The sequence below is a fragment of the Amphiprion ocellaris genome, chromosome 17, assembly GCF_022539595.1.
Source record: "Amphiprion ocellaris isolate individual 3 ecotype Okinawa chromosome 17, ASM2253959v1, whole genome shotgun sequence".
Lineage (NCBI taxonomy): Eukaryota > Metazoa > Chordata > Actinopteri > Pomacentridae > Amphiprion > Amphiprion ocellaris.
In genome coordinates, this window is record NC_072782.1 from 33,644,334 (window position 1) to 33,667,276 (window position 22,943).

Genomic DNA, 22,943 nt, shown 5'->3' on the forward strand with positions numbered 1-22,943 from the left:
ATAAAGGCCAGAAAAAATCTGTTCTATTTACTGGCCTTAAAATGTCACACTTCTATTTAAATGCTACGAAACCTGCTTGTGTTGACGGTCCAAAATGAATAAGTACAGCTAATTTCAACATAAAACACTGAATAATCCAAACAACACCAGTGTTTCATTTCTTAGAGTGTATGAGAGTTTTTCTATGTTCATCCCAAAACATACAAGAAAAGAGAACATCTTCCATGATTCAGTTCCTCCATAAGTAAAACTAACAGTCATGAAAAGTGGTGAGAACAGAATACTTTCCTCAGATCACAATGACTGAATGGATCCAGCAGAGGACAAACGTTTAATTAGTGCTTCCTAAATATGAAAAAAAAACAAAGTGCAAAACCTTCTAACCAGGCTGGTCTAGTGTCTCCATAAAATTACAGTCTTTAGTCCACATTTGAAAACTGCTGATGGTCAGCAGCTTCTATCAACATAAAGACCCCAGTAACCATCTGGTGACACAATACTACAAAGAATGTTCTATTTTTATATTAGATATTTTCCACCATTTTCTCGGACCTCTAATTATCCAATCAGCAGGCGGCTCCAGGTGTTCAGCAGCTTTATCATCCTCAGGTGAGGCGGCAGTCTGCAGCAGCTTCCAGCCGCTCTTCGGTGCTTCCCGGCGGGCAGAGAGCAGCGCAGTGGACCGGAGCATGTCGGCGGCTAACAGACGGATGACGATGGCCTGGGTTTGGCCCGCTTTGGTGCTTCTAGCCCGGCTCACCACGGCAGAGGAACCGCGTCGGGACGCACACGGGGCTTTGGCCGGCTCCGAGGCGCTGATCTCGGACTCCGAGCCGCCGATGGAGACCCGCAGCGGGGGAGGCCTCCTGCCGGTGCTGGTGTGGAAGTTTGTGAAAGGTAAAAATGCTGCTGCTTGAGGTGAGCTCAGGTAAGAGAGGGCGTGATAAACAGCAGGTGTAAGTGAGCAGAGAGCAGAGCTTGGAGGGAAATGTGGCCACATGTTGAAAGTGTAAAAAGTGAACATTTGTGTTGCAGATGCTGCAGATGCATCAGATTTGGGCCGACCGCAGTTTCTCTGCAGCGACACGTCACTCTCTGTTCGCTTGTCGCTCATCCGATACTCTGACCTGCATCTGCAAGGTGAGTCTGATTGATCCACCTGCTGCTGCTGCACCGCCTCACTCCACAGAGGCTCTGGAAGCTTTCTGCTTCATCTCAGTGTTCAGCCTCTGATGCTCTTTGTGGTCCCCATGATGCCTCACCTGCAGACAGGTAACAGGGAGGGTAAAAAGGAAGTGAGGGGAGCTGCTCCCTCTGCTGACTGAACTGCATGATTACAAGGTAGAAGTTGAGACTGATTCAGGTCGAACTTCAGCTTCAGACATGATCTGGATGGGTCAGGTTGGCATCATGTTGCTGACTGCATCATCTTAATATTGACTTTGAGCCCAAATTTGACTTCAGGGTTTAAATGTGTTCAAATACACAACTGTAGCTGAAATAAAAGTTAATCAGACTAAAGTGTTGATTGGATGAATTTCTTAAAAGCTACTTTATCAAGAAAATGAAGTCAAGAACCCTTTGATTCCTGTTTCAATGAGATAATAGTAGTTGGAAGATGAGAACTGTGAGGAATCGGCTTCAGGGTGTTTCTGCTACAAATGCAGTAAAAAAAAATGGCTTTGTTTGAGAGAAGGAACTAATTCCCTGAACTCAGTGTAGTTTGTTGGTTGAACATAATTTCATTAGAAGTTTTGGTAGTTCCAAGATGAAGGCAGCTGTTGGGTTGATGCTTCTTGGTGAGTCTAAACATATTTTAAGAGCACTGAAGCCTGGTGCAGCTCCGTCAGTGGATCCACCTGTTACCTTTGTCAGACGGACTCACCTGGAAAGTCTCCGTCTGAGATCATGTGACTTCTAACCTGTTGGTTCTGATGGTGTCTCTGCAGATGGGAAGAGGTTGGCGTGGCTGCAGCAGGGATGTGATGGTTCTATTGGGACCGTGGGGCCGTGGCTGCTGCTGAAGCTGCCTTACACCAGCTGCCATGTGACATCACAGGTAAATCTCTGGGTGCTGAGTTTGTCACTGAGTTTCTACTCAGTGGAACGAGACTGGAGACCAAAGGCACCAGAAACGGTGGAACTCCTGGATGTTCTCCAGCTAATGACAAACTGTTGCCTGGTGACGACTTGGTCTGTTCCACAGGTTTCAAATGGAACGTGGTTCCACCAGTTGAAGCTGCGTTACTTCGACCACCTGCTGCGGGAGAACATGACGGCTGTGGTCGCCTGTGAGGATCCTGCAACGTGGACCCTGCCGGCGGTGAGCTGCAGGAGCACAGAAGTGGCTGTGAAACTGCCTCAGGGAAGCAGACTGCAGAAGGTGAAGGCTCTGGGGAAAGATGTGGTGGTTGGGAGGGTGCAGACCACCACTACTCCAGGGCCAGTGTTGGTGCAGATCTCCACACCGGCAGACAAGGTAAGGATGGAGTGATCCACCATCCAGTTTGTCATAGTTGGGTGGAGAACTAATGGCTGAATGTTGTGCAGGACTCCATGTTTGAAGTGATCTATTTGGACTCGGCTGGGGAGATGTCCACGATGCTGGCGGCTTGTTTCAGTGCAGCCAGAGGAGATGCGCGGGATCGTCGGCGCAGAGCTCTGCAACACCAGGACCAGTGGGACTGGGGGGTGAATCCTCATGATTCATTCAGTGTAGAACCCACACAGGGGACTGAGGAGGCTGAAATGATGGGAACCGTGGAACCTCCATGTGAGGACGAGGAAACAACAACAACTGTCATGCTTGTTCCTGTAATCATCCCGGGGATAGATGATGATTCAAAGATCTTTGATTTGTGGGGATTAAACAATATTCCTGAAGGGCCTCATATGGAACTTGAACCCCACCCCATGAGTGACTGCGATCCCCATAAGGACACCACAACAGTCACCTGCCCCACCGAGCCACCAAGCACGACGGCCACCACCCAGACGACGTCCTCGAGCCTCCCTACCACCACCACGACCCAGCCGACCTCCGCGACGTCCTCGAGCCCCCCTACCATAACCCAGCCGACCTCCACGACGTCCTCGAGCCCCCCTGCCACCATCACAACCCAGTCGACCTCCACGATGTTCTCGAGCCCCCCTGCCACCACCACAACCCAGCCGACTTCCACGACGTCCTCGAGTCCCCCTGCCACGACCCAGCCGACCTCCATGACGTCCTCAAGCACCCCTACCACCACGACTCAGCCAACCTCCACGATGTCCTCCAGCGCCCCTACCACCACCACAACCCAGCCGACCTCCATGACGTCCTCAAGCGCCCCTACCACCACCACGACCCAGCCGACGTCCTCGAGGGCCCCTACCACGACCCAGCCAACGTCCTCAAGCCCCCCTACCACCACCACGACCCAGCCGACCTCCACGATGTCCTCGAGCGCCCCTACCACGACCCAGCCGACCTCCATGACGTCCTCGAGCGCCCCTACCACCACCACGACCCAGCCGACCTCCACGACGTCCTCGAGCGCCCCTACCACGACCCAGCCGACCTCCACGACGTCCTCGAGCGCCCCTACCACCACCACGACCCAGCCGACGTCCTCGAGCGCCCCTACCACCACCACGACCCAGCCGACCTCCACGACATCCTCGAGCGCCCCTACCACCACCACGACCCAGCCGACCTCCACGACATCCTCGAGCGCCCCTACCACCACCACGACCCAGCCGACCTCCACGACGTCCTCGAGCGCCCCTACCACCACCACCACGACCCAGCCGACCTCCACGACTTCCTCGAGTGCCCCTACCACCACCACGACCCAGCCGACCTCCACGACATCCTCGAGCGCCCCTACCACCACCACAACCCAGCTGACCTCCATGACATCCTCGGGCGCCTCTAGCACCACCACCTAGCCGGCCTCCACCATGTCCTGTGGCTGAACCGTACTGTTCAGGTGCCATCCAGTGACTTCAGATCTTATAAATGTTGACTGTCTTTGTTCTGTCGGCACACACGAAATTTCTTCAGGGACCTTTTAGATGTCGTAAACTTAAAGTCTGTAACAGTCAGGTGTTGCAGAAAAAAACCCTCATGAGAAAAATGTTAATGAAACACTGCCATAGCTTCATTTTCAGAAATTTACACTTTTAAATGTTTTTTCCATTAACAAAATGTTTTTTTTAATATAAATAAAGCTAGTTGTTTTTTTATCAATAAATATAACTGTAATCTTGAAATATCTGGTGTAACATGAATAAATGCAATAATTGAAAGTTGGATTCTGTTCATTTGTCGTTTCTTACTACACGTCATCGCACATCGATGACTCTGAATTCTGCAGATGCAGTCGGAACATGTCAGCAAGGTAAAACCATACTTTCCTTATTCAGTTGTCAGTTTAAAAGTAACGCTATTTTGTAATTAAAAGACTTGTTTCCTAATGTCTTATTTCAGATTACCTTGTTTTCATTATGCCAGGTATTTTCTGGCTCTAATATTGTAATGAGATCATGGTTCTGTCATTAAGCGCACTTGCCTTTACCTGCTCCGCTGCACTGGCAAAGTCCCAGCTAACAGTTACCCTCCATAGCTGCAGGTGAAGTTATGGACTCATCAGATGTGTCTGTCTGATTCAGTGTAATTGTAGCTGAAGTTACCGTCACCATTTATTGTAAAACCTGTAAGAACAGCGTTTTAAACATTGTCAAATATTTTACCAAACTTAGTGAGTGAAAAGGGGTTTCAGTGTTAATTAGCTGTAGTGAAGTTTCCTGAAGGTGCTGCTGTGTTAATTAGTAATGAAGACTACCTCCATAAATTAACTTGACACCCAGAACACTGAATTTCTCAGTTTAGTTGCTCTTCAATAGTTTTTCTATTTAGTGTAAAATAGCACAGCAGACTGTTGCTCTAAAGAACAGTATTCTCAGAATTCATGAAATCAGTGGTTTCTCCTCCCTTTTCTCTATAGTTCTTTATATATGAGAGTCAAAGAATAAAGTTTATTGTCCATCTGAGGCACTAATATGTTTTTTTGGTCTCATATGGGTAAACAAACATTGCCAAAGGATAAAAATGACAAACATCCCACTTTCAATTGACCTACATCCACACCCCGCTGTGTTCTGTTTCCTAATTCTCTGTTCAAGCTTAACCCTCTGGGCTCTATGGTGGCCATTTGTGTCCACTTCGCTTTCTTTTTTTGACCATTTCAGCTGTGTTAATGCAAATGGAATGAAATTTTCCTAGGGTCTAGATTCTCTTCAGATCTTTTAATTTTCAACTTCATTTCTTTAAATATGTCAAAAATATACTGTATACTAACAATAGTTCCTCTTGGCTCTATCGTGGCCACTTTTGGCCAATTGAAACCCATGTAAACTACATTTTTTCATTCCTTGTTATTCACAGTACTAAATCATACAAGTTGGGTAAAATTGATTTAATTCCTAACTCAACATTTCAAAATTGTAGTTTTTAATGTTTTCTACCAGATTATGTCATTTGTCTATTTTTGGCCAAAGGAACAATTTCATGTAATATTCTTAGTTTCCAATAGGGGCGTATGATGACTTACTGCCCTCCAATGGAGTAAATGAATGACACAATTCTGACACAGGTGTGATCTTAAGGATGTCAGATAATAAAAATTGTGTCTGTGCATGAAATTGCAGCACAAAAATGTATTTGAAAGAGAGAGAAATAAATTGTTGCATCTTAGATCCAGCTTGCAGTGAATTTCTGCTGATGCAGGCTGGTGAGCGTTGAGTGTCCCAGGAAAACTGGACTTAGATGCACATGTTGAAAGCACCTGTAGCTTTGTTGTTTTCATAAAAAAAATCCCACACACAACTACACAACAGCCCTTACACACTCAAATATCTACTTTCCAAAAAAAAAAAATCACAGGTCACTTTGCAGAGATCAAAGATGCAGCTGCAGGAAACCAAAACAAGCTCTGCCACTGTTTATAAATGTGTCCTGGACTTTATGCAGGGGCAGTCAATACTAATGCTGGACGAGCCTAACAGCTCCCACATCATTTCTTCTCTGGCAAGATGGCAACAAGGTCATATTCACTGCTTCAAGAATGTGACTGAAATAATAATAAAAATTGAGTCACTAAAATACTGTAGAGTCTGTGACCACATCAGCATGATTCTAAGCATCCTCTGGTAAATTAACAACCAGATACTGGTGTCTCTCACCATATGGACTTCAGGAGATGATTAGATGATGATAAACTGTGACCTGCTGGTTGGGTTCTCTCTGTTCTCATGTTTCTTACATGTTGATGCTGCCTTACTTCAGCTAATCCATGAGCAACACAGAACACAGTTTGTTCCCATTGCCAGGGGTTCCAGTCTTCCCACTCCAGTCTGTACATTTGCAGACGTTTTTGCTTCTTTGGACGTGGTGGAGTTTCACTTGCAGACATTTTTAAATGCGTGGGAGCAGCAGCGTCTGTAACCAGGCAACCAGAGACAGGACCGTAGGACCGTGTAGGACCGGGTAGGACCGTGTAGGACCGTGTAGGACCGGGTAGGACCGTGTAGGACCGTGTAGGACGGGGTAGGACTGGGCACGCAGGGAAGGTCTATCCGCTGGACCTCACATCGGGTCCTCACTACATAGATATGAATAAGGAATGAATAGGTCCTACGAAGATGAAATTGGCTGCCCTTAATATTTGCTGTGTTTTGTTTTGTTCATTACAGTTTGGATGTGTGTGTGACAGACGTGTCTGGGACATTTATGAAAATACGCAAGAATTAATTGTCAAATAAAGGACGATTCCGTATTTTAAGGGACGAGTGGCAACCCTAACTCCGACAGCCATTCCATCTCAAAAGAATCGCATTTCTTTTTTACTTTGGCTTGGTGAGGAGATGCGCCACTGCCCGTTCATTTTGCCATTATTATAAAGGGTCAACATAAGCAGCACTTAGCATCATTAGCGTGTCTTCCGTCCACATCGGTCACACCGCTCTGCTAGCTAGAACAACGGTGGCTGCACAGAAGGACGCCTGTCAATGATGTTGATTAGCTGCGTAAATACGTATGTGAATCCCATCATTGGCTGCAGCAGCCAGTCACCGGCCACTCACTGACTCACATTGAAAAATAGCACAGAATGAATTGTTATGTGTTTATTTTATTTTCAATTTAGGTTGGGTTTTTTTTGTGCCCGGAGACCGTGTCAGCAGTATGCACTTGTGCACGTGCGCAGCTTAGAGGGAACAGTGCCGTCTACTCACCTGAAGGTCCAGGTGGATTCCTTTCTCTTCATCCACAGCCACTGGCTTCCCTTTCCAGCAGCTCTGGAGAGGTCTGATCTCCTGCTGGTGGACCATCCCGCATACTCTCATCTTCTGGAGACGCCTCAATATCCAGGTGGCTACGAATCCTCTTCAGCCTACTTTTAGTCATCGGACCCTCACCTTCCAGCCTCGCTGCTCTGCATCGGTGGGAAGCTCCATATATCTCAGCTTCTTGAGCTAATAGGTCTCCTCTACTGAGCTCTCCCAAGACACTGTGAGCTCCATGATGTAGATGAAGTGAAGCTGATCATAGCACCAGGTCTGGTCGCAGGTTGTCTAATGTGATCTCAGGTGGGAAGCAGAGCTTTTGGTCCAGGTCTACCAGCATCCTCCAATTGCAAGCCCCTCTCAACTGCCCAGGATCTGGAGCCCGCCCAAGAGGACCCTCACCCTCCTGGATAAATGTTGTTTCTTGCCTTTGGGTCGACGTGGGTGGAAGGGCATTAACACTGCTCCAGTAAGTCTCCAAAACCAGTTCCAGACACTTCAGCACCTGGTTGTACCTCCAGGTGTAACAGCCTTGGGCGAGGCTGGTCTTGCCCTACATCTCACTGACGAAGAATCAGTGAGATGTAGGGTCTTCACCATCCCATTGGTTGAGGTTCTTGGGTGATGGTAGGACATCATAGGCTGCCCTGATGGTGAAATTTAATATTCTTAGATTCTGTTTGTCAAACAGAACCGACTAAGAGCGAAAGTGTTGAAAAAGTGGATTTTCATCACAGGAAGCCAAAGAGACGGCGATGAACTGAGGATGTTCTCCAATCAGTCCTTCTCCTTCAGGACCAGGTGGACCATGTGGGTCGACCTCACGCTGAAACCAGATAGCTGATCAAATATACAGCAGCAGGGCAGACATGGATTCACAGAAACATGGAAAACGTTGCATATTTTGAGTTTGTCATGCAGTTTGTTGAAGAAATTTCACTCTTAGTCCTTGGAAGTCTGCTGTAGTGGGGTGTTTGCTGGTATTCCAGCATACAGTGGGCTTACCAACACAGAGTAGGAGTCCGAGAGCCTCTACAGAGAGGAGATCCAGCACCTTATTCAGTGGTGTTCAGAAAATAACCTTGTTCTGAACACCAACAAGACCACGGAGGTCATGGTGGACTACAGGAGGTCATGGTGGACTACAGGAGGTCATGGTGGACTACAGGAGGTCATGGTGGACTACAGGAGGTCATGGTGGACTACAGGAGTTCCAGGAGGACTATAGGAGGTCATGGTGGACTACAGGAGGTCCAGGAGGACTATAGGAGGTCATGGTGGACTACAGGAGGTCATGGTGGACTACAGGAGGTCATGGTGGACTGCAGGAGGTCATGGTGGACTACATGAGGTCCAGGAGGACTATAGGAGGTCATGGTGGACTACAGGAGGTCCAGGAGGACTATAGGAGGTCATGGTGGACTACAGGAGGTCCAGGAGGACTATAGGAGGTCATGGTGGACTACAGGAGGTCATGGTGGACTACAGGAGGTCATGGTGGACTGCAGGAGGTCCAGGAAGACTACAGGAGGTCATGGTGGACTACAGGAGGTCATGGTGGACTGCAGGAGGTCCAGGAGGACTACAGGAGGTCATGGTGGACTACAGGAGGTCATGGTGGGCTACAGGAGGTCCAGGAGGAATATAGGAGGTCATGGTGGACTACAGGAGGTCCAGGAGGACTATAGGAGGTCATGGTGGACTACAGGAGGTCATGGTGGACTGCAGGAGGTCCAGGAGGACTATAGGAGGTCATGGTGGACTACAGGAGGTCATGGTGGACTGCAGGAGGTCCAGGAGGACTACAGGAGGTCATGGTGGACTACAGGAGGTCCAGGGGGACTACAGGAGGTCCAGGAGGACTACAGGAGGTCATGGTGGACTACGGGAGGTCCAGGAGGACTACAGGAGGTCATGGTGGACTACAGGAGGTCATGGTGGACTACGGGAGGTCCAGGAGGACTACAGGAGGTCATGGTGGACTACAGGAGGTCCAGGAGGACTACAGGAGGTCATGGTGGACTACAGGAGGTCCAGGAGGACTACAGGAGGTCATGGTGGACTACAGGAGGTCATGGTGGACTACAGGAGGTCCAGGAGGACTACAGGAGGTCATGGTGGACTACAGGAGGTCATGGTGGACTACAGGAGGTCCAGGAGGACCACAGGAGGTCATGGTGGACTACAGGAGGTCCAGGAGGACCACAGGAGGTCATGGTGGACTATGATGACAATGTGAATTTCTAAAAGTCTCCTGAGAGAACACATTTGACATATAACAAAAAGGTTATTTACTGATTGTATTTATGATATATTTAATAGACATTTTCATGTATTCCAGAGCAACATTTGTTTTTATGGAAAATGGAATAAGACAGTTAGGTTTACCTTCACAACTCAGGATCTTCACCAGAATTAAAGACTTTATTGCCAGAACACAAATATTTTAAAAGATGCTTTTAATCCAAACTCAGCAATTACTAGATGAGAAGAAGAAGAAGTTTCCTTTTTGCTGCTGTTGGGATGGTGACCCTGTTTCACCGCCAGGACTTCAATAAAGTGGACAGTTAGAAGTGAAAGAGCTTCAGCTGCTCAGAGCAGCGGCTCAGGTTCCTCCTCTAATTATCCAATCAGCAGGCGGCTCCAGGTGTTCAGCAGCTTTATCATCCTCAGGTGAGGCGGCAGTCTGCAGCAGCTTCCAGCCGCTCTTCGGTGCTTCCCGGCGGGCAGAGAGCAGCGCAGTGGACCGGAGCATGTCGGCGGCTAACAGACGGATGACGATGGCCTGGGTTTGGCCCGCTTTGGTGCTTCTAGCCCGGCTCACCACGGCAGAGGAACCGCGTCGGGACGCACACGGGGCTTTGGCCGGCTCCGAGGCGCTGATCTCGGACTCGGAGCCGCCGATGGAGACCCGCAGCGGGGGAGGCTTCCTGCCGGTGCTGGTGTGGAAGTTTGTGAAAGGTAAAAATGCTGCTGCTTGAGGTGAGCTCAGGTAAGAGAGGGCGTGATAAACAGCAGGTGTAAGTGAGCAGAGCTTGGAGGGAAATGTGGCCACATGTTGAAAGTGTAAAAAGTGAACATTTGTGTTGCAGATGCTGCAGATGCATCAGATTTGGGCCGACCGCAGTTTCTCTGCAGCGACACGTCACTCTCTGTTCGCTTGTCGCTCATCCGACACTCTGACCTGCATCTGCAAGGTGAGTCTGATTGATCCACCTGCTGCTGCTGCACCGCCTCACTCCACAGAGGCTCTGGAAGCTTTCTGCTTCATCTCAGTGTTCAGCCTCTGATGCTCTTTGTGGTCCCCATGATGCCTCACCTGCAGACAGGTAACAGGGAGGGTAAAAAGGAAGTGAGGGGAGCTGCTCCCTCTGCTGACTGAACTGCATGATTACAAGGTAGAAGTTGAGCCTGATTCAGATCAAACTTCAGCTTCAGACATGATCTGGATGGGTCAGGTTGGCATCATGTTGCTGACTGCATCATCTTAATATTGACTGAGCCCAAATTTGACTTCAGGGTTTAAATGTGTTCAAATACACAACTGTAGCTGAAATAAAAGTTAATCAGACTAAAGTGTTGATTGGATGAATTTCTTAAAAGCTACTTTATCAAGAAAATGAAGTCAAGAACCCTTTGATTCCTGTTTCAATGAGATAATAGTAGTTGGAAGATGTGAACTGTGAGGAATCAGCTTCAGGTTGTTTCTGCTAAAAATGCAGTAAATAAAATGGCTTTGTTTGAGAGAAGGAACTAATTCCCTGAACTCAGTGTAGTTTGTTGGTTGAACATAATTTCATTAGAAGTTTTGGTAGTTCCAAGATGAAGGCAGCTGTTGGGTTGATGCTTCTTGGTGAGTCTAAACATATTTTAAGAGCACTGAAGCCTGGTGCAGCTCCGTCGGTGGATCCACCTGTTACCTTTGTCAGACGGACTCACCTAGAAAGTCTCCGTCTGAGATCATGTGACTTCTAACCTGTTGGTTCTGATGGTGTCTCTGCAGATGGGAGGAGGTTGGCGTGGCTGCAGCAGGGATGTGATGGTTCTGTTGGGACCGTGGGGCCGTGGCTGCTGCTGAAGCTGCCTTACACCAGCTGCCATGTGACATCACAGGTAAATCTCTGGGTGCTGAGTTTGTCACCGAGTTTCTACTCAGTGGAACGAGACTGGAGACCAAAGGCACCAGAAACGGTGGAACTCCTGGATGTTCTCCAGCTAATGACAAACTGTTACCTGGTGATGACTTGGTCTGTTCCACAGGTTTCAAATGGAACGTGGTTCCACCAGTTGAAGCTGCGTTACTTCGACCACCTGCTGCGGGAGAACATGACGGCTGTGGTCGCCTGTGAGGATCCTGCAACGTGGACCCTGCCGGCGGTGAGCTGCAGGAGCACAGAAGTGGCTGTGAAACTGCCTCAGGGAAGCAGACTGCAGAAGGTGAAGGCTCTGGGGAAAGATGTGGTTGGTAGGGTGCAGACCACCACTACTCCAGAGCCAGTGTTGGTGCAGATCTCCACACCAGCAGACAAGGTAAGGATGGAGCGATCCACCATCCAGTTTGTCATAGCTGGGTGGAGAACTAACGGCTGAATGTTGTGCAGGACTCCATGTTTGAAATGATCTATTTGGATTCGGCTGGGGAGATGTCCACGATGCTGGCGGCTTGTTTCGGTGCAGCCAGAGGAGATGGGCGGGATCGTCGGCGCAGAGCTCTGCAACACCAGGACCAGTGGGACTGGGGGGTGAATCCTCGTCATTGGCACAATGTGGAACCCCGACAGGTGAGAGGGGAAACTGAAATGATGGGAGGAGCAGAACCTCCACATGTTGAAGGAAACTCTGCTAATGCACCTGTCAAATGTAATCACACAGATGGCGGTCAATTCCTCAGAATACCTGGATGCATCAAATGATGACCCTTCTGATGAGGATGATGAAGAGTTGGATGGATATCAGGAGGATTCAGATGAAGAGCAGTCAGATGATGAGGAGTCTGATGACACCAACAACACAACAGCCAACATGACTGATGCCCGGATAAACTCCACAATAGCAGCTCCAACCACAACACTGACGGTGGAAGCTGAAGAAACACTGAACTCCTCGATGCCTGTAAAACCCAGACTGGGGAGAGGGTTGGCTGACATGGAGACGTCTGGTGACTCTGAGGAGGATGACGACACTTTTTCACGTTTAGGACCCAGACTGGAGAGAGGGTTGGCTGACATGGAGACGTCTGATGATGATTCTGATGGTGATGGGGATGATGAAGAGTATGACGGTGACGAGGGCGACTATTCTGATGACGAGGCTGAGTACGACGATTCCACAACGGCCAACATGACTGATGCCCAGACAAACGCCACAATAGCAGCTTCAAACACACTTGAAGAAATGCTGAACACCTTGATACCTGTAGAACCCAGACTAAGGAGAGGGATGGAGGACATGGAGGCATCTGATGACCCAGAGAACATGGAGGATGATGGGGACAACTATGATGGCGAGGATGATGAAGACTACGACAGTAGTGATGAGGATGACTATAACCTTGATGAGGCTGACTATGATGAGCATTCAACAGCCAACACGACTGAAGCCCAGACGAATGCCACAGCTGCACATGTCCACCCAGCATCAATGGCCCTGAACACCTCGATGCCTTTTGTCCCCAGACTGGGGAGAGGGATGGAGGATATGGATTCATCTGACCCAGAGTACATGGAGGATGAGTCTGAGGATGACTATGATTCTGAAGATGATATATTTTTACCTTTTGAACCCAGACTGGGGAGAGGGATGGAGGCATCTGATGACCCAGAGGACATGGAAGATAACAACTATTCCAAGGAAGATGACTATGATGATTCCGAGGATGACTATTATTCTGAAGAAGATGATGACTCTGAGGAGGACAGCGATTCCACAACAGCCACAATGACTGAATCCCAGAAGAACGCCACAGCTGTAGATGCCCACATGGCACCAACAGCACTGAACACCTCGATGCCTTTAGAATCCAGACTAGGGAGAAGGATCGAGGCATCTAATCTAGAATACATGGATAGCAACTCTTCCGGGGATGATGACAAGCTATCTGATGGCAGCGGTGAGGATTGATGCTGACAGTTCCACAACCAGCACCTCCAGTACACATTTGGACCAGTGGGCCCCCCCAGCTCCTAGACCCCCACCACAGATCCAGCCACAACTGCAGAGGTCCTTGGTCCAACTCCTTGTATCTCCTCATTCTCTTTTAAATAAAGTACAGCTTTCCATCAGATCCAGTCTGCTTATTTCTCATGTAGAGCTTTTCTGCTTCCACATAAAATGGTCAACATATTGAGGTGAAATGAATAGATTTGGAATGTGAGGGTTGATCAGTTTCAGAGCAGAATTTAAAACCCTTCCCTCCTATAAAGCCCTTAATGGTCCCATCTGGTGTAAATCCATTTGTGTTTGGTAATTCTTGACCAATAGGGGTCCAGCTTTGTGTAGCCCTGACCCCTTACCTGTATTTTACAGAGGAAGGGTGAAGTTGAATACTAGAGACATGGGTAGATGTTGAATATCAGACTAAAAGTCACACTGCAGCAACCAATCCATCAGGAAAAATGGATGAACTGAAGGTGGGCTGAGATGTTGATGTGGTTGAGAACCACAGCTGGTTCTGGAGAGTCTGTAGTTCTGTTGTCACAGAGATAGCAACAGCCTGTCACTGATTGGCTGCAGGAGGAATTAAACAAGTATTGAAACGGTCTCAAAACTGTCTGGATAGAAAATACGAGCAAATATTTCCCACTAGCAGCTTGATGTGTGGCTGTTCAACAGTCTGAAAGGTCTTCACTGCAGCTTTCCTTCATAGTTCTTTCTCTGGAATATTCTCTCATGCTAATGTTCAAGACAGTGTCCTGGGTTGTGGCACCTGTTCCCTACAATGTTTGAACCATGGGCAAAACTCAGCCGATGTTCTGCTGTAAGAGTGAACATGAGGCTCCATGCCAGCATTAGAGGAATTGAACACCCTGTGGATTACTGGGATTTTTGTTGGTCCCCACAACTATAGGAGAACTCTTACTGTTGGTGAGCTGTCCAACTAATGTGGCAAACATAGGCCACATTAGCTGTGAAGCACTTTGGTCACCCTTTGGGCTGTTGTGAAGGGCTATATAAATACATTTTTATTGTTAATGGTAGTAGTAATGTGGCTAATGCTAGCTTTGGTGGCGGTAGTAGTAGTAATGTAGTTAATGTTAGCTTTGATGCCAGTAGTAATGTGACTAATGTTAGCTTTGATGGTAGTAGTAATGTGGCTAATGTTAGCTTTGATGGTAGTAGTAATGTGACTAACGTTAGCTTTGATGGTAGCAGTAATGTGACTAATGCTAGCTTTGATGGTAGTAGTAATGTAGCTAACGCTAGCTTTGATGGTAATAGTAGTAATGTGGCTAACGCTAGCTTTGATGGTAATAGTAGTAATGGAGCTAACGTTAGCTTTGATGATAATAGTAGTAATGTGGCTAATGTTAGCTTTGATGTTCAGATCTGTGTATAAACTAGCAGCAGAACCAGGTTGAAACTGTGAAACTCATACAGACATGCTAACATGCTAACCAGCAGTAGCTTCATTTAAATACGGATTTTCTAAAGTTGTCTGACAACACAGAGTTAAAAACGACTGCTGAGAATTCACACATTTGCTGTAAAATGATCCTGAGAGAGAACACTAGAAGATAGAAAGTCCTCAGGACTCAAGTATGACGTGAGGTCAGTGAGTCAGCAGCTCTATTGAGCTGAAAGTCACAGTTTCAGTCTCACAAAGGTGTCTCCCTTTGACCTGCTAGATCTCCATGGTAACTGATGCTGTGGAGCCAATCTGGTCCAGGTTCTGTTCAGAGTTCAGCTGTAACCAGATGTTTCCTGATTATTCAGATGTATTTTTTCTGTAAACCTGCTGATCTGAACGTTCCTAAAACCACTGAATGAGACCGTTACAGCATCACACACTGGATGCATCCTGTTGCCATGGAAACCTACATGTATTCAGATGCTGATGCAGGAAACGAATAAATGTGTTTTAATGTTTGGTCCGTTTCCTCTGCTGGTCCCGCAGCTGATAGATCACTGATCAGATCACTGATCATCTATTGGTATTTATTACAGAGAATTTCCAGTAAATAACATGAATTTATCTTTGATTTGGTTCAAATTAAAGTGATTTCCTTCATTATGGGATAGAATCAGACATAAATCAATTTCAACATCATGTTTAAATAGGAAGTTTAAAGTTTAACCGTTTTAATATGCAGCCATCAGTTATCAATAATCAGCTGTATTGATCAGTAAAATACATATAATAACACTGATTACCAGTTTTCTAGCAGCATTCCTGTCCTGCATCATTTACAGCAGCAGAACTTTCTACCATCATATGTGTTATTTTCCACATAGCTCTACATTAAAATAACCTGATGACTGGAGGAGGAAGCTGATTGGTCCGTTTACTGCAGAGGAGTCACATGACGCGTTAAACTCCTTTAATGTGAACAGAGTGAAGAAGAACACCTGGAGACCAGAGACAGGTAGAAACACCTCCTGATGTCTGACTGGAGTTCAGGTCCAGTTGAGCTGCTACAGGTCTAGGTCTGCTGGACCTGATCCTGGTTCTGGACTCTGCTCTCATATACTCAATCACAGAGTGAATTTTCTTCCTGAAGGGTTTCAATGTGGACGTCTTCATTGAGGTCCTAACTGTAATTTCTGTACAGAGAGCGTTGTTGATGCATTATGGGAGCACAGCTTTGCCAAAACTGATGCCAAAGACATTAACACAAACAAAGTGGTCTAAAAAAAACAATCAAGCATGAAAAGAATTAAAATTATCTCTGTGGTCATGTGGGATTTAAACCAAAATGACCCTCAACACAAACTCAAGAAAGAATGTATTTTATTTCCTTTTTTTCATCAAATTCCAAACAGACACGTGTCCTGTGTACATATGTAGGAATCTGGAGAACAGATTTCAACTGCAACAAAATGTAAAGCAATGAAAACCAGAACGTCATGCATTCAGTCTGATTGGGATGTATTTGTCCTGAATTTAGCTGCAGGTTTTTCTGCTCCATGTCTGGATTCTTTGGGTCACAGTGAGAAGAAGTTTCCTTGTTGCTGCTGTTGGGATGGTGACCCTGTTTCACCGCCAGGACTTCAATAAAGTGGACAGTTAGAAGTGAAAGAGCTTCAGCTGCTCAGAGCAGCGGCTCAGGTTCCTCCTCTAATTATCCAATCAGCAGGCGGCTCCAGGTGTTCAGCAGCTTTATCATCCTCAGGTGAGGCGGCAGTCTGCAGCAGCTTCCAGCCGCTCTTCGGTGCTTCCCGGCGAGCAGAGAGCAGCGCAGTGGACCGGAGCATGTCGGCGGCTAACAGACGGATGACGATGGCCTGGGTTTGGCCCGCTTTGGTGCTTCTAGCCCGGCTCACCACGGCAGAGGAACCGCGTCGGGACGCATACGGAGCTTTGGCCGGCTCCGAGGCGCTGATCTCGGACTCGGAGCCGCCGATGGAGACCCGCAGCGGGGGAGGCTTCCTGCCGGTGCTGGTGTGGAAGTTTGTGAAAGGTAAAAATGCTGCTGCTTGAGGTGAGCTCAGGTAAGAGAGGGCGTGATAAACAGCAGGTGTAAGAGAGCAGAGCTTGGAGGGAAATGTGGCCACATGTTGAAAGTGTAAAAAGTGAACATTTGTGTTGCAGATGCTGCAGATGCATCAGATTTGGGCCGACCGCAGTTTCTCTGCAGCGACACGTCACTCTCTGTTCGCTTGTCGCTCATCCGATACTCTGACCTGCATCTGCAAGGTGAGTCTGATTGATCCACCTGCTGCTGCTGCACCGCCTCACTCCACAGAGGCTCTGGAAGCTTTCTGCTTCATCTCAGTGTTCAGCCTCTGATGCTCTTTGTGGTCCCCATGATGCCTCACCTGCAGACAGGTAACAGGGAGGGTAAAAAGGAAGTGAGGGGAGCTGCTCCCTCTGCTGACTGAACTGCATGATTACAAGGTAGAAGTTGAGCCTGATTCAGATCGAGCTTCAGACATGATCTGGATGGGTCAGGTTGGCATCATGTTGCTGACTGCATCATCTTAATATTGACTGAGCCCAAATTTGACTTCAGGGTTTAAATGTGTTCAAATACACAACTGTAGCTGAAATAAAAGTTAATCAGACTAAAGTGTTGATTGGATGAATTTCTTAAAAGCTACTTTATCAAAAAAATGAAGTCAAGAACCCTTTGATTCCTGTTTCAATGAGATAATAGTAGTTGGAAGATGTGAACTGTGAGGAATCAGCTTCAGGTTGTTTCTGCTAAAAATGCAGTAAATAAAATGGCTTTGTTTGAGAGAAGGAACTAATTCCCTGAACTCAGTGTAGTTTGTTGGTTGAACATAATTTCATTAGAAGTTTTGGTAGTTCCAAGATGAAGGCAGCTGTTGGGTTGATGCTTCTTGGTGAGTCTAAACATATTTTAAGAGCACTGAAGCCTGGTGCAGCTCCGTCGGTGGATCCACCTGTTACCTTTGTCAGATGGACTCACCTGGAAAGTCTCCGTCTGAGATCATGTGACTTCTAACCTGTTGGTTCTGATGGTGTCTCTGCAGATGGGAGGAGGTTGGCGTGGCTGCAGCAGGGATGTGATGGTTCTATTGGGACTGTGGGGCCGTGGCTGCTGCTGAAGCTGCCTTACACCAGCTGCCATGTGACATCACAGGTAAATCTCTGGGTGCTGAGTTTGTCACCGAGTTTCTACTCAGTGGAACGAGACTGGAGACCAAAGGCACCAGAAACGGTGGAACTCCTGGATGTTCTCCAGCTAATGACAAACTGTTAACTGGTGATGACTTGGTCTGTTCCACAGGTTTCAAATGGAACGTGGTTCCACCAGTTGAAGCTGCGTTACTTCGACCACCTGCTGCGGGAGAACATGACGGCTGTGGTCGCCTGTGAGGATCCTGCAATGTGGACCCTGCCGGCGGTGAGCTGCAGGAGCACAGAAGTGGCTGTGAAACTGCCTCAGGGAAGCAGACTGCAGAAGGTGAAGGCTCTGGGGAAAGATGTGGTGGTTGGGAGGGTGCAGACCACCACTACTCCAGGGCCAGTGTTGGTGCAGATCTCCACACCGGCAGACAAGGTAAGGATGGAGTGATCCACCATCCAGTTTGTCATAGTTGGGTGGAGAACTAATGGCTGAATGTTGTGCAGGACTCCATGTTTGAAGTGATCTATTTGGATTCGGCTGGGGAGATGTCCACGATGCTGGCGGCTTGTTTCGGTGCAGCCAGAGGAGATGGGCGGGATCGTCGGCGCAGAGCTCTGCAACACCAGGACCAGTGGGACTGGGGGGTGAATCCTCGTCATTGGCACAATGTGGAACCCCGACAGGTGAGAGGGGAAACTGAAATGATGGGAGGAGCAGAACCTCCACATGTTGAAGGAAACTCTGCTAATGCACCTGTCAAATGTAATCACACAGATGGTGGACAATTCCTCAGAATACCTGGATGCATCAGATGATGGCCCTTCTGATGAGGATGATGAAGAGTTGGATGGTTATGAGGAGGATTCAGATGACGAGTTGGATGAAGAGCAGTCAGATGATGAGGAGTCTGACACCAACAACACAACGGCCAACATGACTGATACCCAGACAAACTCCACAATAGCAGCTCCAACCACAACACTGACGGTGGAAGCTGAAGAAACACTGAACTCCTCGATGCCTGTAAAACCCAGACTGGGGAGAGGGTTGGCTGACATGGAGACGTCTGGTGACTCTGAGGAGGATGACGACACTTTTTCACCTGTAGGACCCAGACTGGGGAGAGGGATGGATGACATAGAGGTGTCTGATCTCGAATTCATGGATAATGATGCTTCTGGGGATGAGGCGTACGATGATGATTCTTCTGGAGATGATTACTACGATGAGGATTCTGCAACAGCCAACATGTTTGATGCTGAGATGAATGCCTTGTTACCTTTTGAACCCAGACTGTGGCGAGGGATGGATGACCTGGAGGCATCTGATGACTCAGAGGACATGGAGGAACATGAGGATGATGATGATTCTGAGGATGATGATGACTCTGAGGATGATGATGACTCTGAGGATGATGACACCTTTTCACCTTTAGAACCCAGACTGGGGAGAGGGATGGATGACATGGAGGCTTCTGATCCAGAACTCATGGATGATGATGCTTCTGGGGATGAGGCGTCTGGGAATTACGACTCTTCTGGGGATGACGAGCTGTCTGACAGCAGTGGTGAGGTCTCAGATGATTGATGCTGACAGTTCCACAACCAGCACCTCCAGTACACATCTGGACCAGTGGCCCCCCCCAGCTCCTAGACCTCCACCACAGATCCAGCCACAACTGCAGAGGTCCTTAGTCCAACTCCTTGTATCTCCTCATTCTCTTTTAAATAAAGTACAACTTTCCATCAGATCCAGTCTGCTTATTTCTCATGTAGAGCTTTTCTGCTTCCACATAAAATGGTCAACATATTGAGGTGAAATGAATAGATTTGGAATGTGAGGGTTGATCAGTTTCAGAGCAGAATTTAAAACCCTTCCCTCCTATAAAGCCCTTAATGGTCCCATCTGGTGTAAATCCATTTGTGTTTGGTAATTCTTGACCAATAGGGGTCTGGCTTTGTGTAGCCCCACCCCCTCACTGTCCAGGTGAACCATCAGACCGAGTAGCTGCCTCTGTCCTCCAGGTTTATTTACTTCCTACAGCTGCTAACTAATGTCTGAACCACAAATAAAACCCACCAGATGTCTTGTTGGTGGCAAGAGTGAACATAAGAGTCTTCATGCACTGCAGCATCTGAGGAACTAAGCAACCAGTGGATTACTGATGGTCCACACAACTATAGAACATCCTTAGTGTTAGCATGTATTGTAGCTAACATTAGCTTTGTTTCCAGAGGTCTGGAAACTAACAGACATCCAGAGATGTGTGGATGCAGGCAGTCCTCATGAAACATGGACACAGTGCTTTTTCATCACATCTTCCTGAACTTTGACTTCGTCTGTTGGGCGAACTTTGAAGTCCAAAGAGGTTGATTTGGAATGAGTGCTTGATCAGAGATGCAACAAGATGTCAGTCATTGATCTGGGCACAGAGGTTACCTGCTGCTGGTACATCACATATCCAACTTTATTAGATTCACAACAGTATGGTAATTTAATAGTGCTAGGCCATCCATCTTTTGCTTATCTGGGGTCAGCCACGGAGGCAGCCGATGTTCCTCCCCCCACCCAACAACACTTTTCAGCTCTTCCCAAGGTGTTTCCAGGCTAGACGAGATACATGATCTCTCCAGCAAGTTCTGGGTCTGCCCCGGGGTCTCCTTCCATTTGGAAGTGTTTGGGAAAACTTCCAAAGGAAGCCTCCCTTGAGGCATCCAAATCAGACGTCCAAACCACCTCAACTGGTTCCTTTAGAGGTGAAGGATCAGCGGCTCTACTCTGAGCTTCTCTCCCTATCTCTAAGGCTGAGCCCAGACACCCTACGGAGGAAGCTCATTTCAGCCGCTTGTGTTCGCAATTTTGTTCCTTCAGTCACTACCCAGAACTCATGACCATAGGTGAGGATTGGAACAAAAACGGACTAGTAAATTGAGATCTCAGGGCAGATCTCATCCACACCTGGCGCCTTGCCACCAAAGAACTTCTTAACTACATTGCCAACCTCTGCCATGGATATGAATGAAGATTCCCCCGAGTCTTCAGGCTCTGCCTCCTCCACAGAGGACGTGTTTACCAGATTCAGGAGTTCCTCAAAGTGCTCTTTCCACCGCTCGATAATGTCTCCAGTACGGGTCAGCAGTTCTCCGCTCCGACTGTACACAGCCTGGGGAAAAGCCCTGCCTCCCTTGCCTGAGGCAGCAAATGGTTTGTAAGAACTTCCTTGAGGCCAGCCAAAAGTCCTTTTCCATAGCCTCTCCGAACTCCTCCCACACCCACGTTTTTGCTTCCGTGGCTGCCGCCCTTTTGGCCGTCTGGTACCCATCAGCTGCTTCAGGAGAATGAATGGTTGAGAAAATGGAGTCTCCAGACTTACACTCAATGGAGCTGGTTGGGATGAACTGGACAGAAGAGTGAAAGTAAAGAACCTACAAGAACTGCACATTTATGGAACTTCTACTGCAGATCTGGAAGAACTTTCTGAAGAATATTTGATTTCCATTGTGGAAAGAATGAGTGTGTACAGCTGTTAGATCTGCCAAAGGAGGTACTTTCATGGGTGAGAAGTTTAGAATACATTTTGGTTTCTACATTGATTGTTTTTTTTTTAACTTCACGTGTTTATTTGTTCTATGCTTTCCTTTCAGCGAACAATTTGAATTCTATTTTATTTAGTAGCGCCAATTACAGTTCAGATTTTTTTACAGAACTCATATGAACCCCAGAGCAGCCCTAAGGAGACAGTGACAAGAAAAAACACCTTTTCATGGGAAGAAACCTGGAGCAGAACCCGGATCTTTATGTGGGGGGACCCATCTGCCTGCTGGAAGGAGGGTTGAGAGGTAGAGGGGGGTGGGGAACAAGGAAGATATAAGACAGTCGGATACATGTATGATCAGATAGATGATACATACAAAGTACAAGCTAGCATGTAAATTGATTCCTAGTTTACTGTTATGATGTATGGCTCTGACATAATTATACTACATATATAGCTGGTAGTAAAATTCAAACAGTAAGTAGATGAGCAAATCAAGTATAGTGAGGGTGATGCAGAGTAGATTGATGGAAATGGGCAGCTGGAAGCAGTGGGCTGGAGGAAGGTCAGCAGCAGCAGCATCCCACAGATGGAGATTAGGCCAGTTGGTGGGAGAACAACCACAGATCTGAAGCATCCAGCTCTGGGATGAGGGACACTCGGAGAAAGGACACAGGGAGAAACAGAGTGAGTGTAATGCAATAATGGTATATATATATTAAATATAATGGTAGATAGAGAAGGGCTCAGTGCATCCAGAGAGGTCCTCCAGCAGCCTAGGCCTGATGCAGCAGAACTAGGGGCAGAACTAAGGGACGTCCAAGAGGAAGACTCCAGCTGACCCCCTCAGGGTCCCCCAGTCAGTCCTAACTATAAGATTTGTCAAAAAGGAAGGTTTTAAGCCTGGTCTTAAAATTAGAGAGGGTGTCCGCCTCCAGAACCCAAACTGGGAGCTGGTTCCACAAGAGAGGAGCTGATAACTGAAGGCTCTGCCTCCCATTCTACTTTTAGAGAGAAGTTACAGGTCACTTCTCCAAGTAAGCCTGCAGTCTGAGAACGAAGAGTTCTGCTAGGATAATATGGTACTATCAGGTCTTTAAGATATGATGGAGATTGGTTGTTAAGAGCTTTATATGTCAGAAGAAGGATTTTGAATTCTATTCTACATTTCACAGGAAGCCAATGAAGAGAAACCAATATAGGAGAAATATGATCTCTCTTGCTAACTCCTGTCAGATAATGCTGAGGTTCCTTGATAGAGTTACCTTTAGCTCCACCTTTAACACCATCCTACCAGGCAAACTCCTCACAAAACTGCAAGACTTAAA

The 22,943-nt window shown here is 47.4% G+C and overlaps 3 protein-coding genes across 3 annotated transcripts; all 3 read left to right on the top strand.

Moving 5' to 3' along the window:
• Positions 1-561: 561 nt before the first annotated feature.
• LOC111568616 (mucin-2-like) lies at positions 562-4,299 on the top strand. The gene is made up of 5 exons (XM_023270337.3): positions 562-897; positions 1,036-1,140; positions 1,950-2,059; positions 2,207-2,479; positions 2,551-4,299. The coding sequence occupies exons 1-5, from the start codon at positions 690-692 to the stop codon at positions 3,931-3,933; spliced, it is 2,079 nt and encodes a 692-aa protein (XP_023126105.2). The 5' UTR covers positions 562-689; the 3' UTR covers positions 3,934-4,299.
• Positions 4,300-9,914: 5,615 nt separating this feature from the next.
• Positions 9,915-13,610, top strand: LOC111564349 (dentin sialophosphoprotein-like). The gene is made up of 6 exons (XM_023263856.2): positions 9,915-10,290; positions 10,422-10,526; positions 11,333-11,442; positions 11,590-11,859; positions 11,931-12,110; positions 12,202-13,610. The coding sequence occupies exons 1-6, from the start codon at positions 10,083-10,085 to the stop codon at positions 13,447-13,449; spliced, it is 2,121 nt and encodes a 706-aa protein (XP_023119624.1). The 5' UTR covers positions 9,915-10,082; the 3' UTR covers positions 13,450-13,610.
• A 2,937-nt stretch (positions 13,611-16,547) lies between these two features.
• LOC111564350 (dentin sialophosphoprotein-like) lies at positions 16,548-19,830 on the top strand. Its single transcript, XM_023263857.3, has 6 exons — positions 16,548-16,946; positions 17,078-17,182; positions 17,983-18,092; positions 18,240-18,512; positions 18,584-18,763; positions 18,855-19,830. The coding sequence occupies exons 1-6, from the start codon at positions 16,739-16,741 to the stop codon at positions 19,665-19,667; spliced, it is 1,689 nt and encodes a 562-aa protein (XP_023119625.1). The 5' UTR covers positions 16,548-16,738; the 3' UTR covers positions 19,668-19,830.
• Positions 19,831-22,943: the final 3,113 nt, after the last annotated feature.

What these genes read in the sequence shown, in the direction of transcription:
- LOC111568616 (XM_023270337.3), top strand. Translation starts at nt 690, where the DNA reads ATGTCGGCGGCTAACAGACGGATGACGATGGCCTGGGTTTGGCCCGCT. An exon ending in GGTGTGGAAGTTTGTGAAAG is followed by an intron (nt 898 to 1,035) that starts GTAAAAATGCTG and finishes TTTGTGTTGCAG; the next exon opens with ATGCTGCAGATGCATCAGAT. An exon ending in CTCTGACCTGCATCTGCAAG is followed by an intron (nt 1,141 to 1,949) that starts GTGAGTCTGATT and finishes GTGTCTCTGCAG; the next exon opens with ATGGGAAGAGGTTGGCGTGG.
- LOC111564349 (XM_023263856.2), top strand. Translation starts at nt 10,083, where the DNA reads ATGTCGGCGGCTAACAGACGGATGACGATGGCCTGGGTTTGGCCCGCT. An exon ending in GGTGTGGAAGTTTGTGAAAG is followed by an intron (nt 10,291 to 10,421) that starts GTAAAAATGCTG and finishes TTTGTGTTGCAG; the next exon opens with ATGCTGCAGATGCATCAGAT. An exon ending in TCTCCACACCAGCAGACAAG is followed by an intron (nt 11,860 to 11,930) that starts GTAAGGATGGAG and finishes AATGTTGTGCAG; the next exon opens with GACTCCATGTTTGAAATGAT.
- LOC111564350 (XM_023263857.3), top strand. Translation starts at nt 16,739, where the DNA reads ATGTCGGCGGCTAACAGACGGATGACGATGGCCTGGGTTTGGCCCGCT. An exon ending in CTCTGACCTGCATCTGCAAG is followed by an intron (nt 17,183 to 17,982) that starts GTGAGTCTGATT and finishes GTGTCTCTGCAG; the next exon opens with ATGGGAGGAGGTTGGCGTGG. An exon ending in TCTCCACACCGGCAGACAAG is followed by an intron (nt 18,513 to 18,583) that starts GTAAGGATGGAG and finishes AATGTTGTGCAG; the next exon opens with GACTCCATGTTTGAAGTGAT.